This window comes from Ambystoma mexicanum, chromosome 3q (assembly GCF_040938575.1).
Source record: "Ambystoma mexicanum isolate Mex_15411 chromosome 3q, UKY_AmexF1_1, whole genome shotgun sequence".
Classification (NCBI taxonomy): Eukaryota; Metazoa; Chordata; class Amphibia; order Caudata; family Ambystomatidae; genus Ambystoma; species Ambystoma mexicanum.
Window position 1 is genome coordinate 1,023,608,684 of NC_090926.1, and position 17,427 is coordinate 1,023,626,110.

At 44.8% G+C, this 17,427-nt stretch overlaps 1 protein-coding gene across 4 annotated transcripts in view; it reads right to left on the reverse strand.

Annotated features, from left to right (window-relative positions):
- CARD14 (caspase recruitment domain family member 14) overlaps positions 1–17,427 on the reverse strand; it is a 642,914-nt gene that overhangs the window by 53,507 nt on the left and 571,980 nt on the right. For all 4 annotated transcript variants that reach the window (XR_011305179.1, XM_069655192.1, XM_069655194.1 and 1 more), the window contains exon 19: positions 5,049–5,170. Coding sequence is in view for 3 of the 4 variants with exons in the window: in XM_069655192.1 (XP_069511293.1) it covers positions 5,049–5,170 (122 nt within the window). In the remaining variant the exon portion in view is untranslated. The remainder of the gene's footprint in view (positions 1–5,048; positions 5,171–17,427) is intronic.

Sequence of the window (17,427 nt, forward strand, 5' to 3'; positions counted from 1 at the left end):
TCTCTCGAATCAACCTGCAAACCTTACCCACCGGACAAAGCATCCTGACAAGTCAAGCACCGGAGGTCTCCCATCTGGAAAGAAAGCCTGCAGAGTAAAAGTCACTATCCATCCAGAAAACACACCCAGACAGACGCCAGTTTCTCTTGGTTCTACAAGCACCACCAGTTAAGCCTCCTTGTCGTTTCCTCTCGCCCCCTAAACAAACCCCACCCACTTTTAATTTCAGGTCCAAGTGTTTGCCTGGAGACCATGCAAATAGCAGGAGTGCATGATATAAATGCCAATAACATAGCATAACATAACGTAAGAAGAGAGTTAAGTTCAGACTTTTGTATGAAACATTTGCAGAACCACAACTGGTTCTGAAAAACCTCTCAATAGCATTCCAGAAGCATTTCAGGTTTCTGCACTAACCAAATATTCTTCTGAACACCCTCTTGCTTCTCTCTCTTCTCTGTGCCATTGTTTTGGTGGTCGCAGGGTGGCACTAATGCATCACCATAGGTGACAAAACCGACAAATGACGAACAGTCTATCACCAAATTTGCCAAAAGTTAAACTGAGTGCAAGGATGGGGTCTAGGGATTAGAGTAAAATGAACCTACAGGAGATGGGAAAACAGGATCTTCAATTCTGGCTCCTCGATAACTGAACACTTGAACGCTAAATTTCTCCACACATGGCCAATATTGTCTGGCCCTGGAGCTGGCAGAAAAGTTGGACAGAAGGAATAATTGGCCACTGTAGGGGATAAACTCCAATTTAAAGCCATTCATTACAAACAATACACTAAAAGAACTAACATGGGATGAGGGGAATAGAATAATCACCAATCTGGAAAAACCTATAAGTAGCGAGTCAAGGGATATGCTGGGAAATAAAGCACTAACATGGCTTCAGAAAAAGTGGGACCAGGGCTAATAAGACCAAAGTTCCTGAATATACGCCATAGAACACAGGACCAAGAAGGGCATACCTTTAGTAATAGAAGCTGCATAACAGCGGGTCATGAATATAGGCACCTGCGACCTCTACTTCTTAAGTATCATCAAGAACCTGGAAAAGTCCACCTCTGACCGGAAGCTCTTCATAGACCAACCGAGGCTGTGTCACCTCACTGTAGGAAATTCGTGGATGGGTGCCTGGCACAATAATGAGGCAGCACGACAGGCTAAACCGTTGCCCATCTTTTTTGATGAGGACTCAGGCATATATTTTAATTTCTCTCTCTATGGTAGGAAGTTTTTCTTTCTTTGAAAGCGTGAACATTGGCCTTCAAAGATATTTACACCTTGAAATGGGTTATGTAGTACAATCGCCCTCCGAGCCGTATTCTATTCTCTGATATGTAGGTGTCTTCTTGCCAGCACTTGGGCTCCTGATTTCAGTGCAGTGGCTCTGATAATACTGAATGACAATAAGAAAGGAATTGAGATTGACTCAGTATAGCGTCCAACAAGTCTGAGCATTCTCAGCCCTCTTCTCCTGCCTTGATCAGATCTGGTAGGTCCCGGCCAAGGAATTCAGTTGCACAAGTTGCATATGCACTTGCCCCAAGACCAACACGAGATCAAGCATATACCTTTTTAAGATCCAAGTTCATTGTCTTATCTGAGCCGTCTTCCAGGACCATGGGTGACTAGCTAAGCTTGACAGGTGTGAGGTCAGCCACCCTGCTGTGTGACTGACGGCCTAGGCTGTGCATGAATGGGAGAAACCTCCTTAAAAGGCGAGGGTTTTGGGACTAGAGGCAGAGTCGACCACTGGGAAGAACACCTGACGAAACAGTGAATAAAGCTTGCTGCATCCTCCTGGACCTTTGAATTGCCCGTTGAAGCCCTGCTGCTGTGCTGAAACTTCTTTTTCTGATCGCCAAGAGAAGCTCCAGAAGGGACGACTTCTTCCCTTGGGTTACTGGGACCAACTAACCCAGAAACGAACTCTACTGGACCATCTTCCCGGACTGGCTGTACTTCTTTGCTGCTGCAGGAACCGGGTGCTAGGGGTCAAGAAATCTCTAGTCGAGTGCAACATCTGAAATTCGGCCGGAAGCTCCAGGAGTCTCATAAGGACTCTCCAGAAGCAGGACGACAAGAGTTTGAGTCCCCTCACCAGAGTGCAGGACTCAAGGAGTGAAGGAAGCCCAACCGGTATGCAAGAATCGTGATGGTGCTGTTTACCGTGTGCTTAAGCCACAAAGTGCCGCTGATCCAAAAAAGAGCCCGTAGCTGCTGATCACCTCCAAATTGCTGCCGTAGGAGTCCTCCAGACAACCTCCCTTTTGTCCCCACAACTGAGGCTCAGGAACCCAGGATCTGCATCGCTGCAACAGGACAGAATCCAGCTGGACTCTTCTTCAAACCAGAGGTACTGTTCAGACCTGGGGTACTTACTTCAGTGCCTTTAGCTTTGTTCTTCTCAGTTAAGACTTGCAGTGGCTACTTTTGTTAGAGTTGATTTCAGCTCTGCTTTCCATAAGTGTAACAGCTTGTGACGCTACAAGTGATTTCTACAAAAACTCTCTAACTTTGTGAAAGACTTTTATTAACTACGATGTGCCTCAGCTCCATAGACTGTGCTCCAATTGACTTTGGCTGTCCTGGCTCCCTGCAGACTCTTCTAGTCCATTGACGTTGACATTTTCGGACCCTCAGAGGTGATAACATGTCTTTAAACTGTTATTGCTGTGAAAGGCTTGTCTAGACTTCATTAGAAGATTTAAGTATACTCCCATTCCCTGAGAAACTGTTTAACCTGTTGCCTTCCTTTAACCTTTCCTTTCTGCAACGTGTACTAGTGATATATATATATGCCATTATTGTCCTTGTGGATGAAGTCACCTCCGGGTGTAGGAAGTGTGTAAAAAGAATCTCTAAAGAGTATCTACTAAGCGTATGCTGATTCTGGAAAAGTATTTGAAAGTATATTTGATTGTTACATATCTTACCCTTTTTAAAGAACGCTTATTTAAAAATTGATGTTAAATAAATAACTATTTATAACTGAAACCTTGAGTATAAGTATTACTTGGCTACTTGTATTTGCGTATTGCATTGCTACAGCTCACATTTACCCCTCTTGAGATAGGCCTGGCAGCTCAGTCACACTACAAACTTGTGTGGTACAGCCCTATACTAAAAGGTGGGTTATCTAATACCAAGTAGACCAGTGTTGTGTAGTCTCACACAGTCTTGCTACATCAATTAGTGCCTAACAGAAAGGGACCTTTATTTTCAGAAGGAAGTTCTAGGACTGCATGCCTTTCAGAACTATAAGGTCTAGTAATGTATGCTATTTCTTGTCCCTAACTTCAATTCAATACGAAACAACTAGGAGGTTCCTCATTCTCACTATTGGCTATGAAACACTGTAACACTCTACCTAAACATGTCCGCCTGGAAGAGAAAGAGCTGACATTCAGGAAACACCTCATACGTGGCTAATGTAATTGGAGAAACAATGAACCATGATCAACACAACAGGTAACTATCCAATACCTACACCACACACGGGGCACTAGGACAAGGGGCCTAGTCCGTCTTAACAACACGCTTTAGGCCCTAATTCACAGAGTGTTTTCCAATGGGGTTTTGCCATTATAAAACACGTCTGTGAATTAGTCCCTGAGTGTCAGATCTTCCTACTTTACCCCATTTGGAACACTTGCACCCATCCGCTAATACCTTAACATAACAGGTGCCATTTCAGACAAATGATATCCAGATAAAATATTATCTTTAACCTTTGAATCAAAGTCCTCGTAGGAATCAGACTTTTATGAATCAAGTGACACAGTCCACAACAGAGTACCATTCATGGGATACCCTGGCCTGCAGATGCCTTTTACATGAAATTGGACCACACTGCAATCTCTCAAACATAGGAAGGACAATACAATGAAGATCGATGGATCCATTGACCCCTTACTTCCTCCTCTTCCTTCTTCCCTCAACTAATTCCTCACTACTAAAATCTTGCAAACTTACGTTTCACTCGCTCCTTTTAAGATGACCCATTAGGTCTAGTGTACCCAACAGACTCCTGCTCTATCCATCTATCAACAACCACAACAATCACTGCTTAGCAACCAGTATGCTGCCTTTATGCGTAACCTGCACCAGTATAAACATCTCACAAAAGAACACAGAATGTTCATATCAAAACACAGTTGACAGGTACTTCCGACCTGCACTTATCCACCCCACAGGTCTCTGCATCTGCCTTCCCACTATCCAGCTAACACCCCCCCAACTGTTTCTCTTACAGAGCCATGTGCAGCGAGGCCAGCATTAATGGCAGAAGGGTGCTATATAAGACATCGTACCTTACCTCTTCCTTGGTCAGCTTCTAATAAGTTGGTAGGTGCTCCAGCTCCTTTCTGGAGCCCATCGCACATAGGCACATGAGAATGCTCCTGACCATATGTCAGAAAACTGAAGCAATAACACCATTTTAGTAGCACTACATATGTCTGTAAGTTTCCCCTACCTTTTGGGCTCATGGAGCCATAATCTGGATATCAGACAGCAATGCCTTTATATCCATACCAACAGCATCTTGCAGAGAGTTAATCCCCAGTTCTGCACCGGGACAGCAACACCACCCTATTCTCAACCAGGGGCAAGAACAACAGAGCCCTGCCCAGGAAGATCTTCAACTTGCTCTCTTACCACATGGAGCACGGCAGGATCAGGACATAACGAGCGCAAGCCAAGGTTTCCATCCTTTGGTCAAAAGGGGTTCTAAAACCATACTTCTTGTCATTTCACAAGAACAAAAACAGGGCAAACTAAGGGCGAGTGACAGAGCATACGTGGAGAAAAAGATTTGATCCATCCGGTGTCAAGGTGGAACATCGCTATTTATTAGGACTGTGATGAAGAGGGGAGTGGTTTTAATGGAGTATGTAGAAGTTTAGGAAAGGAATGGTCTGACTTGTGGCAGTGAAGATGTATGTGCCCCTTGGAATCCATTGTGTACTGTGAAGCTCACCACAGTGGTGAGGAAGAAGAAAAGTAGACAACACAGAGTTTTAGTGCTCTTACCTTCTCAGTACTGGAGTGTATTGTCTGGCGTGTGATACAACAGTGGAAGCTCTCTCCCTTCTTGACGCTGATGATATCACCTTGCTGATGTCGGGATGAATATTCTGCCTCTGAAAGGCATTCTGTGATCAGAAAAACATGCACAATTGGTTATCCTAACACATGTTTCATCCTCCCTGCGCTTATTCGGGGCAATATATACATAATGTTTCACTAGTTAATAACTAGAATACAGAAAGAAATATAGCATTACTTGATTTTCAATTTTTGTGTAACTAACTGACAGCATTTGAATATATTACATTTTAATGAGTAAATACAATTATGGATTGTTATCAAACATGTTTTGTCCCATAATCTGTGTACACTTGATATTCGTGGCGACATGTATTACATCATATTTTGGGCTTGTGAGCTAAAGACTCTGGTTGAGACTCTAACCCGGGATATAGGCAGGTAGAGACACTCCCAGGACCCCCCTTGATTGTGCATATTAAGTAGCTTTGGATTTTCACCCTAAATGACTAGTGTAAACCAGACATGGAACCCTTGCTCACTGTTCTTGGAGAGGCACAGCTCCACCTCACTGACGAGTCCCAACCAGGCCAAAACACGTGTCTGGGGTTGCGGTTGGTACTCTTGTCCAGTAGAGAAATGCCTGGCATTTCGGTGCTCGACTGCCCTTGGGCAGGACAAAGACTGATATGTAGTGGACATTTCTCTTCCGTGAAAGGATGGTGAGATAAAGGCTCTGGTTGAGACTCTAACCCAGGATATAGGCGGGTAGAGAGACTCTCCCAGGACCCCCCTTATTTGTGCATCCTATTTTGGGTCCATACAAGGGAGTACAGCTGTATTATTATTTATTTTTAAACATGTTTGTACTTATTGAGGACATGTTATTTCAAACATAAATACATGCAGAGATTTATATAGTGGCAGTGGCATTACTGCAATTGGGTGATGACCGGTAGGGCATGAACTGGGGACAGAAAACAGGCAAACGAGGGAACAGAGGAGAATTTACAAGGAGAGGTCACCATATACACAGTGAAGGCCAGGTAGAGGGGCTCAATGGGCTCAGGGGCAAGAATTTGCTGGGATACCATAGTGGGCTTTCTAGATGCAGGAGATGGAGTTTTATTGCTTTTTTGAAGGCATGTATGTCTGTGGTGTTTCTGATATCGGAGGGGAAGGAGTTTCAGTGGTGGATGGCGTTAGGTAGGTTTTTCTAAAGTCCAGTTGGGATTGGACTCTGCTAGACTTATGCCTTGGTTTCAGGGCCCCAACTTCTAATATACGCTGAATCCTTGGCTTCACAAAGGAAACCCGCCAAAGACAAAACTCAAAGAGGAACCATCCCCGCCAGAAATGGTAGAATGGCCAAGAAGGAACACACAAATGAAAATTGGTGATAAAAGAAGATGGGGCCATTTTGGGATAATGGTCAACCCACGGGTGCTGTACTGCAGCTGTGAAAACAGGATGCAAGTAACTTACACACAAATGGTAGGAAAATTTATCCACTGCCACCAGCCACTTATGTGTGCCTGATACTGTAACTAAACGGTTACAGCAGCAGTGGGAAAGGTGTCACAATAAAGCCCCTAACCGCTCCACATAAGTTGGTGTGTGCTGATCCCACAAAAGAGAGGCAAGTAAGATAAACGTTATCCTACTACCCTTGAGAACGGTAGTCCTCATGGAAAAATAATATTAAATACAAAGGGGGAGTTTAAGGGACCCCGCGCCTCCCGGCAACACTGCACATAGGGTGCTGTGGGCTGCACACATCAATTACAAATGCCTGTCGTGCAATACATGGACGAAAGCATGACTCTATTAAAGTATAAAGAATTACAGTAGCAGTAAAATAGGGTTCACATGTCAGAGAAAAAAGAATGAGTGCCAAAAATTCCATTCAATCAGGAAAACAGATTTTTAAAAATCCCACAGTCCAGCAAAAGTGCTGGGTTTTCTCAGGTTAAGGGGAACTGGCCCAAGAAATTATAATTCTCCCTAACGGGGCAAGGCGGAGAAGGTGATAAGACCCACTTGGGAAGGAGGCAGTATTGGCATTGTTTGCCCCTTCGGGACATGCATTAGCTCCTGACGCAAATCGCAGCTCGATTAATTTCCGCAGGATTTTAGTAGAGATGAACTATGTCTGCCTTATGTACGATGGCACTTTTTTGCATCGTGTGCCTCAAACAGCATGGCAGATTTCTGGTTCCAGGTCAGAAGAGGCTACAAAGCAATACTATTTTAACAACGTATCCTTTAGAAAGAAGGCACCCGATTGAGCGTTAGTTATTCCTTACCTGTAGCACATTTGTCTTCCTGACTCTCTCCTCGAACCTTTCCTGTTCCTTGACGGTTGCTCTTGGTATTCTTGAGCATTCATCAGTTGTAAGGGTATCCTCACCTCTTCTGGGTTCCAGGGGGCCTGCCCTTTCCTATGTTTATGTTCATTACCTAAGTTTCCATTGCAGAAGTTGGCTTGCTACCTCTCATCGTGACTGGAAGCCAGATTAACCCTCCGGTCCAGCGTGCTGAAGACCTTGTTTGTGTTGACCAGGATTTTTCCCCATCCTGCATTTTCCCTTACAATAATTGGCTCCTCTGTTTGGAGTCATCTGCTTGGCAGTGTTCAGTTCTACTAACATGGTGGCTTCATCAGAGGGTTGGCCTCATTTCACCAAAACCAGGTCCAATTGCATCCCAGTAAAACGAGCCCTCAGCAGAAGGAGCAGAAGAAAGAGATTGCTTCGGATGGGTGAGTTATGGTACTAGAATGAAGGTAGAGAGGATGAGATAGGCTGGAGACGGAGGGAGCTAGGTGGGGTGGGGGCTAGTCTATGTATATATTTAAAGATTAAGAGCAAGAGTTTGTAAAGTATGAGTTGTACATCCAGAGCCAACATATATGAAGATGGCTGGAAGACATTAGGGATGACCAGGGAGATTATAAAGAGTGCAAGTATGAAGATTGAGCGTTTTGTCGAGTGGGACAAAGGAGTAGATGGGGAGGTGCAAGAGTAGGCGAGCGCAGGAGGCAAGATGGAGGAGTACAACATTTGAGATTACAGTTTTAGTGAATCGGCACATGAGGAGAGTGTAGAACTTTCTGGTGTTTAAAGGTTTGATCATTAAAGTAGTGGCAGTCGAAGTGATAAAGTGTTGCAGTTTCAGATTGTTATTGAAGAAAACCCTGAAGTTGCCACTAGAGTGGGGTGAGGTTATCAGGGGGGCAGATATATGCAAGGAGAGGTGCATTTTTCTTCATGTTCTTAGAGGAGTTAAGCGTAAGACAGAGACATGCCATATAGTGATGGATGATAGAGATCTCATGGAGTGGTCTGGGCTAAAGGCAGAAAAAGAGAAGGCACATTGTTTGAAAACCTGAAGGAGGGGTAGAGCCTGCTGAGAGAGGATGTTTAGAGGGTAAAGCCCAGTGGGGACAGTATAGATCTTTAGATGATTCCAACCAGGAAAGGGGTGGGATCAGAGGTGTCCTTGTTCCAGGTGATGGAAAATGAACAATCCGAGAAGCAGCAGACCACCATGCAAGAGCAATGTCTGAGTTCCACGATTATTTACTTCAAATATTTATACACGTGCACACAGCTAATAGGTATCTAGGTGCTAGTTACCATGGGAACAGTTGAGAAAAGGAAGGAGGGAAAACATCAAGGCAAAAGTCAAGGCAAGAAGGGAAAGTACGTTAAAGAGGTGTTTTTAGATTTTTTTTTAATGAGTTGTAGGATGGTATCTCCCGCATATGGGGTGCGGGGTTGTTCCAGAGGAGGGGGACAATGACAGGGAAGCTGGCACCCCCCGACCTTTTGCGGTTAGATCTAGGTGTGATGAGCCGATGCCTGAGGGCCGTTCTTGAGGGCCTTGACGTAGTGTGTTTCTTGAGTTTTTGTGTAATGTTTGGGGGGGTGTCGTTGGACAGGAAATGGTGGTCGATAGACAGGCTCTTGAACTTGATTCTGTCCTTAACAGGTAGCCAGTGGGCTGATCTCCTGGCCTCCGAGATGCGGTTGTGCTTGCTAATGTCTAGTGCACCCCAAAGGGCATTGTTTTTGAATAATTTATAACTTGTTCACGTTTTTTTCTGACATGCCACATAGTAGTGAGTTACAATAATAAAGTTTGGATCTGAGGAGGGCATGGGGTACTTCCAGCCGATTCTTAGTGGACAATAAGGGTTTGCTATAGTTAATGAGCTTCATGGCGTAGCCTAATGATGAGGCAATGTGGCTGACCTCATGTTGAGGTCACAGCCATATGTTTATGTTTTACAGAAGTGGCAACAGAGATGTTGTGGCCAATGATGATGAACGCCTTGTAGGCTTGGTTTAATTTTGCTGGGCGGGGTAATGTCGTTGAGACAGAGGCTGTGTGTGGCCATCCAGGATGGATAGCTTCATAGATCGTGTTTACTCTGAGGGTGTCTTGAGTATAGTCACTGGAGAGGGGGATGAGAATTTGAGTGCCATCAGCATAGTTGGTATATGAAGTGCCTAGCGAGTCAAGATGGCTGAATAAGGGTTTTGTGTACACATTATACAGTGTGATGGAGACACAGGAGCCTTAAGGTACTCTGCACGACACAGGCGGGCGTGAGGTTGTGGCAGAGCATCTTGTGGTCAACAATATCAAAAGCTGCCGAAAAGGTCAAGCAGGAGGAGGTGGTAAAGGTGCTGCAGTTGTTGGCATCTTCAAGTGATTCTTAAGGTCTAGGAGGGCTGTTTCTGTGCCGTGTTTTGGATGGAAGCCTGATTGTCGAGGATCCAAAATGTGGTGAGATTCTAGGAAATTCGGATTTGTAGGTAGGCAACTCTGTCGATTATCTTCAAGAGGAAAGGACAGTGGTGATTGGTCGATAGTTGGGCGGTTTTGCAGGGTCAAGGGCTGGCTTTTTCAGCAGTGATGAGATCCAGGATTCCTTCAAGGTGGATGAGACTATGCAAGTGGTAAAGGAGAAGTTAATGATGGTGGCGATGAGAGGAAGTAGGGGTGCACCACATTCCAAAACAGTGGAGGCTGTGCAGATATTGCCTTTAAAGCGTGATGGTTTAAGGACTTTGATGATGTTACAAAGGTTTGAGATGCAAATCGGTTGGAATTGGGAGATGGGAATGTCTCTTGGTTTTTGGGTTAGGGCGGGAGGCAAGGTAGCTGGTGTGCAGGATACTTTGGCTTTTATCTTGGATTGCAATTACCTAATTTTGCCAGTAAGGGTGTCTTGGATGATACTGCACCAAGAGTAGTTTTTTATGATGGTGGAGGGGGGAGCAATGGGCGTCTCTAATTTCCAGAAGATGGACAACAATTTGCGTGAGCTAGAAGATGCCTTGGAGATTCTTTCATGGAAGGTGACGGCTTTGGTGGCATTAATTGTTTTTTTGTAGTGGGGGCAGAGTCTGGAGAAGTGTGCTTTGTTTGCTACGGTCGGGTCTTTGAGCCATGTATCTTCGGCTACTCTTTTTCGGCTTGGGTGACATGGAGCTCAGGGGAGAACCGTAAGTTGAGGTGTAGAGCATTTGGGCTTTCTGGACTTGGAGGGGGGGCAGGAGATTTGCTCAACAAGGTGCTGACATTTTCTACCAGGGAGGTAGTGTCCTGGAGGGGCTGAGGGGCAGGGAAATTAAGAAGAGGGATGATCTGGGCGCTAGTCAAGTTGTGGGGGCTACGGGACTGAATCGTTGCTGGGGTGGTGGGAGGCTTAGTGCCTGGGAGCCTGTGTTTAATGGGATGGTGAAGCTGATGGTATGGTGATCTGACCACAGGCAGGGAAGTTTGGATAGGACGGTGATGTTACTTTTTTGGTCCAGAAGCCAGTCCAGCGTGCAGCCATGGGAGTATGTGGGGGCTGTGATGCATTGGATGCAACCTAATGCTGCCATGGAATTAGACAGGGCAGTGGACTCAGGATTGGATTGGTCACTGAAGCCAAGGTTGAAATCTCCCAAGGTGAGGAGGTAGGTAGTAGGTTTGAGGTTGGCTGAGATGGGACATGGCATCCCCCCTTCCGTTTTAGGGATGTCCCATCCATACCTCATACCTTGACTGCATACTGTGATAAATCCCCTTCAACAACCCGCAAAGCCTGCTGACAGTATCCTTCAATAATCTGTAGCAAACCGAATGACAAAGACTGAGATGAGAAAGTGGGTTACCCAAATGAAGATTGCTAGGCTGAACCAGAAGGAGTTGTCTAGTGCTTGGAGGAAGCTGATTGGCTCAGAGCAACTCCCTTCCTTGAAGCAGGAGTTCAAAGATGGAACAGCTGAGAGCAACAGATAGATCAGACTGGCTATCCACTGCCGGGGAAGCCAAGCTGTCAGGTGAACATGCGAGCACGGAGACATGGGAGAACCATGGAGAAGACTTCCCAATTCAGGTTGGGAATCCAGGAGGTGGCGAGTGAGGCAGAGAAGCGACACAAAGAAAGGGGGAGGTGGCTCTGGACCACAGATGCATTCTCGCAGGAAGGAGAGATGCCCAAGCGGGACACGACGCAAAGGAGGAACTTCGCTCCAGCAAGGGAAGCTGGAGCGACACGCAGACCGCCACCAGAAGCAGAAACACGCCGCCCAAAGCAGTGAGAGAGAGAAGAAGCAGAGAAGGACCCGAGCAGGGTCAGAAAAGCCAAGGGAGCCATTCTAAAGCCGGTGAACCCAGCGTGGAAGCTCAGGCCCCAGGAGCGAGCTGGAGAAGCCATTCCCTAATTGGAACCAGAGGCACATTTGCCATGGCTTACATCACAGACTGATTCTCATAGTCCCAGGTATTAGGGAAGATACAAATACATCAGTGATAAGAGGAATTTGGGGAGAAAGCATATGCCCTCAGATCTTGAAAGTAAAGGAACTATATGAGAGAATCTGACAGGAGAGTAAACCAGGTGTTTTGCGACACCCAGCTAGTTGATTGCCATGCATAAGAGTCGGTGTATTGTCTGCCAGTGAAATGGTTACCAGTGGACATTCTTCGATGACTCTACCAGTGGATTTCCATTGGAAAAGCAGAAATACCAAACATTTATTGTAATTTCTATTGGGTTTCCACCAGTGGAAAATAGGCGGGTTTCAATTCCACCACACTCTAAACTACACCATCAGTATCCCTCTAAGGTACCCATTTAAAAGCTCTGGAGAGTGCTGAAGCTTTCGCAATCCAGATCTAAAAATGGCAGCACTTAATATCTCAAAATAATTTATGAATCCGTTAGTTTCAGGTTATTAATGCAGGAAGGCTCACTCTATTCATAGATTAACTCAGGTTTTTTCTCAGCTGTCTGGCTGCATTTGCAGGATCTGCATTACTGCAACTTCTTCCTCACTCTGGTATGACAGAAAACTAGTGTAGGAATAGATATGAATCCCTGATCCAGGATCTGGCAAAAATTGTCTCCCCGGATCCAGGGTCTGGGGTAATCAAAACCCTATGCTTCTGCCTGTGTCCAGCACTGCACCAACAGTGATCAGCTACTCACCTGTTGACCACCAGATACTCTGCCACCACCTCACGTCCTGAACGTCCGAACTCTGCTCCTGTTTCCCTCCTTTTGCACTTAACATTGAAGTAAGATTAACATTTTACTGCTGCATACAAAGGCATGAGTGGAAAAATGGGAGTGTCTATGGTCTGTTCATGTCCCGTGATAAAAGCGAATATTATGTTATAAAAAATGGGAGTGGTGCATAACGATCCTCTTGGGAGGGTAGTTCAGGGGCAAGATAACACGGAGCAACACAGGTTCAATCCCCGCGTCCGGGCTTAGATACATACCGCTGGGTATTAAAATAACCTATCATACCATATCATAAAGTGTGAAGCAATGAGAGGTGATGGCGTCATGCATTTTCTGCCACTGTGTTTCTTTCAGTCCAGATAGTACTACTGTATATCCTAGAGGCAATTCTTTAGGCTTACATTACTTTTCATGCTAATAATAGTAGGCTTCCATTCAGGATGCGAAAGTAAAGCTAAAATCAGATTGTTTTTGCTTAACATGCGATCTGTACCGCCATGGCAGTACAGTTAAGGTAACATCGAACTATAAACAGGAACATTTAAAAATACTTTCCTGTGTAACTTTTGTTCTCCTCCATGGAGGTTCACCAAATTTGTCAGGCAACTAATCTGGCCTGTTCGGAACGCTCATGCTAAATTATGTCAAGTTTCGTCAACGTTTTACGCTGAACAACATTGGATTTTTTCTGCATGGGACTTTCCACAGACTTTAGAAAATGCACTCTTTAGTCCAAAACATCTCACAATGGTCTATTCTGATTTTTAAGTTACGGGCTCCCACCTAGGCGTTCGGCTGAAGTATAGATAGATCATAGCAGAACACGTTTGAAAATCGAATCAGCCAAACTTGGCATGTTCACTTTTTAAGGCCAAATAAAGTACCACTATTTCCAGAGATGTACAGTTGGCCTAGAGGGACAAATGGAATGACAAATATACTGCAAAATGCACAGAAGAATCTCTCTCACACACACAAACTAAACTGGAAAATTAAAAATATTCCAATAATGGAGAGAAACATACTCTGCCCCATCCATGCACAGTATGGTCAGTAGGAGAAGAAAATGGAACAATACACCACAAAATGAAAATATTTTGAAAATTTTTACAAGATGATCTGCCAGACCAAACATGCAGAGGGACCACTATACAGCCGGAGTGGTGTCGGAGGGACAAAATGAAATGGAAAATATACTGTGGTGTTAAGCATCAGTTCCAAGAGTTGGAACGGGTAGTAACGGACCGGCAGCCCGAGATATAGGGACGAGCGAAGCTCAAAGATGTTCAAGGGTGGCCGACGATGTAAAGGGAAGTGCCTTTCCATGGTAGGCATCGGGAACGGAGAGGAAGGAGCGGCTCCCGCAGAAGCATTCGCTGCCACTGAAAGTGGGGGGATGGGAATGTCCTAATAAATAAATAAGGGGACACAGGATGGGGGAGGAGATTGCGGCGGGGAGCCGGCTGTTAGGCGCATTGGAACGCAGGCTGATATCGCTGGTTTCAGCCTGTGTGCCTAGCCATCTGATTGGCTGCCCCCCCCTATCAGGCTGCTAATGAGACATAAAACATACTCTGCAAAATGGACAAACACATCTGCAGTCCCCAACACACGCACACACGCATTTTCAGTGATGCACACAAGTGTCGAAGGGGCAACATTCAGCAAAATGGATAATATTCCCCAGAACACTCAAATAACATCTGCAGCCGCATTACACACATACATACATACATAAACCAATACAGGCATGTGCAGTAGTGTCGGAGGACCAATATGAAATGCAAACCCATCTACAGAATGGAAAATAACCTGCAAATTACACAACATCCACAGCCCCCAACGAGCACACACAAAAAGCACAAGATGGTCTGTCGCACCCAGCATGTGAGATGGCCTCCATACCCCTAACAGTAGGGCAAAAGGGATACCACAAAATGAAAAACCTTCCACAAAATGCATACTTTTTTTACTGCACCCAACCCAAATCTGCCAACATAATTGGCATACAAATCCTACGATACGCCCTTATAAAATAAAAAATGTGAGTGGGAAGACATGCTTTAAATAAAAGGTTTCTAACTATCTAAACGTTATAATCTTTGCTGAAAATGCCAACGTTAAGTTGTAAAGCCTTATCAAAAATGTAACAGAATGAAACAAACTCTTAAAACAACATTGTCAGAACCTAAATTCTCCCTCACAAATTACAAGCGAAATATAATATCGGGGCATGGGTATAACTTAACGCACACCAACAACAAAACCGCATACATCGCAAATTAAGTATATTCTAAAAAACCAAATCAACCATTTAAATAAACTAAGCCCTGATTCACAGAGCGTTTTCGAATGGGGTTTTGCCATTATAAAACGCTTCTGAGAATTAGGCCCCTTTATGTCAAATTAGCTCAAAACATACACCAATAACACCATCTATTAAATGTACTCATAACCTACCCCCACAATTAATACAGTAACTAGCTCACAGCAACATGCGCTCTTACTGAAATCTTCAAACCACTTTTCCCACCATTTCAGTACACAAGCTAAACATGAAATACTATTAACACATAAACACATTAACACTCCAAAAAAAGAGGGCAACTTAAGTTTTCCGAAATGTTGGATTTAATGCTGGTTTTGGTTTAACCTTTAGTAATAATCAGTACAGTCTTAACACTGACATGACCAATATGTATACATTGCATCTGTCTATAGCTAGTACCCTTAACCTTTTTAAACATGTGTATGTTCATCATGATGAATTATAATTTGATTAGTGCATGTTTCAAGTAATCTCTATGAAATAAAGTGTTTCGGCAGGCACTGTTTTTTGTGTGCAATTGTTACAGGACTATCACTTTCAGGCATGACTTCACCCTTAGCCCACCACTGTTGCTCTGGCCACTCTCAAAAGCCCAGGATGTCGGTTCCCAGATTAGGTATGTTCCAGTTCCAGCATTGCCGAAATCTGCTTTGCACCACAGAGAGGGAGTGCCCTGTCGAACTTCCCCACTCTAAAGCCTGTCCAATGGCGCTGTGGCTCAGGGGAAGTATTTCTACTCGTATGTCTTAATTCTCATCATGGCTCCCTGAGATGAAGACCTGTGCTCACAAACTGTTCTGTAATTTTCATAGTCGCCCCTAGAGGGAGCCGTGGTTCAACAATAGCAGGCAAGAACAGGTGTGGGCTCCAATGGACCCAAGCAGATGCACTAGAGCATTCAGGTACATTTTTGGGAATTCTCTTTTACATTTTTCGTGCATTTAGCAAATAGTAGCATTCTGGAAGAAGCAGCATGAGCACTAAACAAAATAAAACAGTAAATATCAATGCCGTACATATTTTCCACTATAGAACGCGCAAGGCTGTGCATAGCAAGGGAGCAAGAGAACCCCAACCGCCCAGGGGAGGCTCCGGGAGTTCTTTACCCAGAGACATTTAAACCAACTAATGGATTAAAATGATGCATTTTATAGCACAAGTTCTGCGGGTAAACGGCCATAGAATTTACTATCGGTTCTGATCGGGTCTGGTAATACAGGAAAACATGTAATACAGGCCAGGCCAAAAAGAGTGCACAGAAGCCTTCTGGGATACATTTTCATGATGGCTTTGAAACAACATATAGCAGCATTGTCAGTGTAAAACACATATTGTGATGATTGCCCCCATAATATGTGCCAGTATTCTTGCAGTGTAAGAAGATATATTCATTCTTGCTGTGCCACTGTAAGCCAGTGTAGCCACCAGATTAACACACTCATGTTGCTTGTGCCTAATAATCCCACTAATGACTAGAGAAAAAAAACACATGTGTTCTATGCCCACTGGCCAATAAGGTCAGTATTGCTGCTTTAGGAACACACTAATGCTGGCTGAGCCTAATTCTACCGGTATTGCCACTGCAAGAACACACTCATGTTAGCAGTGCTTAATAATACCTATATTGCCACCGTAAGAACACACATATACTGTGACCAATAAAGCCGAGTTTTCCTCTGTAACAATGCACTCTTGCTGGCTGTACCAGTATTTCCACAGAAAGAACACATGTTCTCTGTGCCCAGTAAGCCCAATATTGCTGCTGCAGTAACACACATTTGCTGTGCCCAATATTTTACTGCCACTTTAAGAAAACATGTTCACTGTGGTGGTACCAAAATATGCCAGCGTTGCCATTTACCACATTTAATTGCTGCCATTTTTCAAAACAAGCCCCTTGCTGGACCCTCCCCAACTTCTATCCACGCATGCCCACGCCAATCCCACAAACACAGAAATTCCCATATGCACACATACATAAATTCACATGCGCGCATTCAGGTGTACAGAGACAAGCATGTACAAACACAAAGAAACCCTGGCATGCAGGCATACACACAGTTTGGGTTACTGTGAAATTTCCGACCTACTCCCCCAACCCTGACGACCGCTTCAGGGTCTCGATACTGCTCTCCAGAATGTTCCTCCTGGAGCCCAGCAGGCGGCAGGGGGAGGTGTCAATCAACCTTGATTCCTACACTGTGCAAATACCCAGATTCCTCCACTCGTTGCTGTCCATTAGAGAAGCGCGGGAGTGCCCACTACACCACACGGGCATGCAGTACTGAAAACATCATAGCCAAAGTGGCATGCAAGGCTGGGAAAGCAAAGCATGTCCCGCCTGGCATGAACCATTGGGCATACACTGGCTGGCGTCTTAATGCAGATGGAAATCGGGCTTCTCCACCACACCAGCTGGTTTTGGGGTGCTCTTTCAACTGCTCGCTGCAGCTGAGGGACCAGCAAGTTTCAATAAGACATGCAGGAGTGAATTATGGATCTGC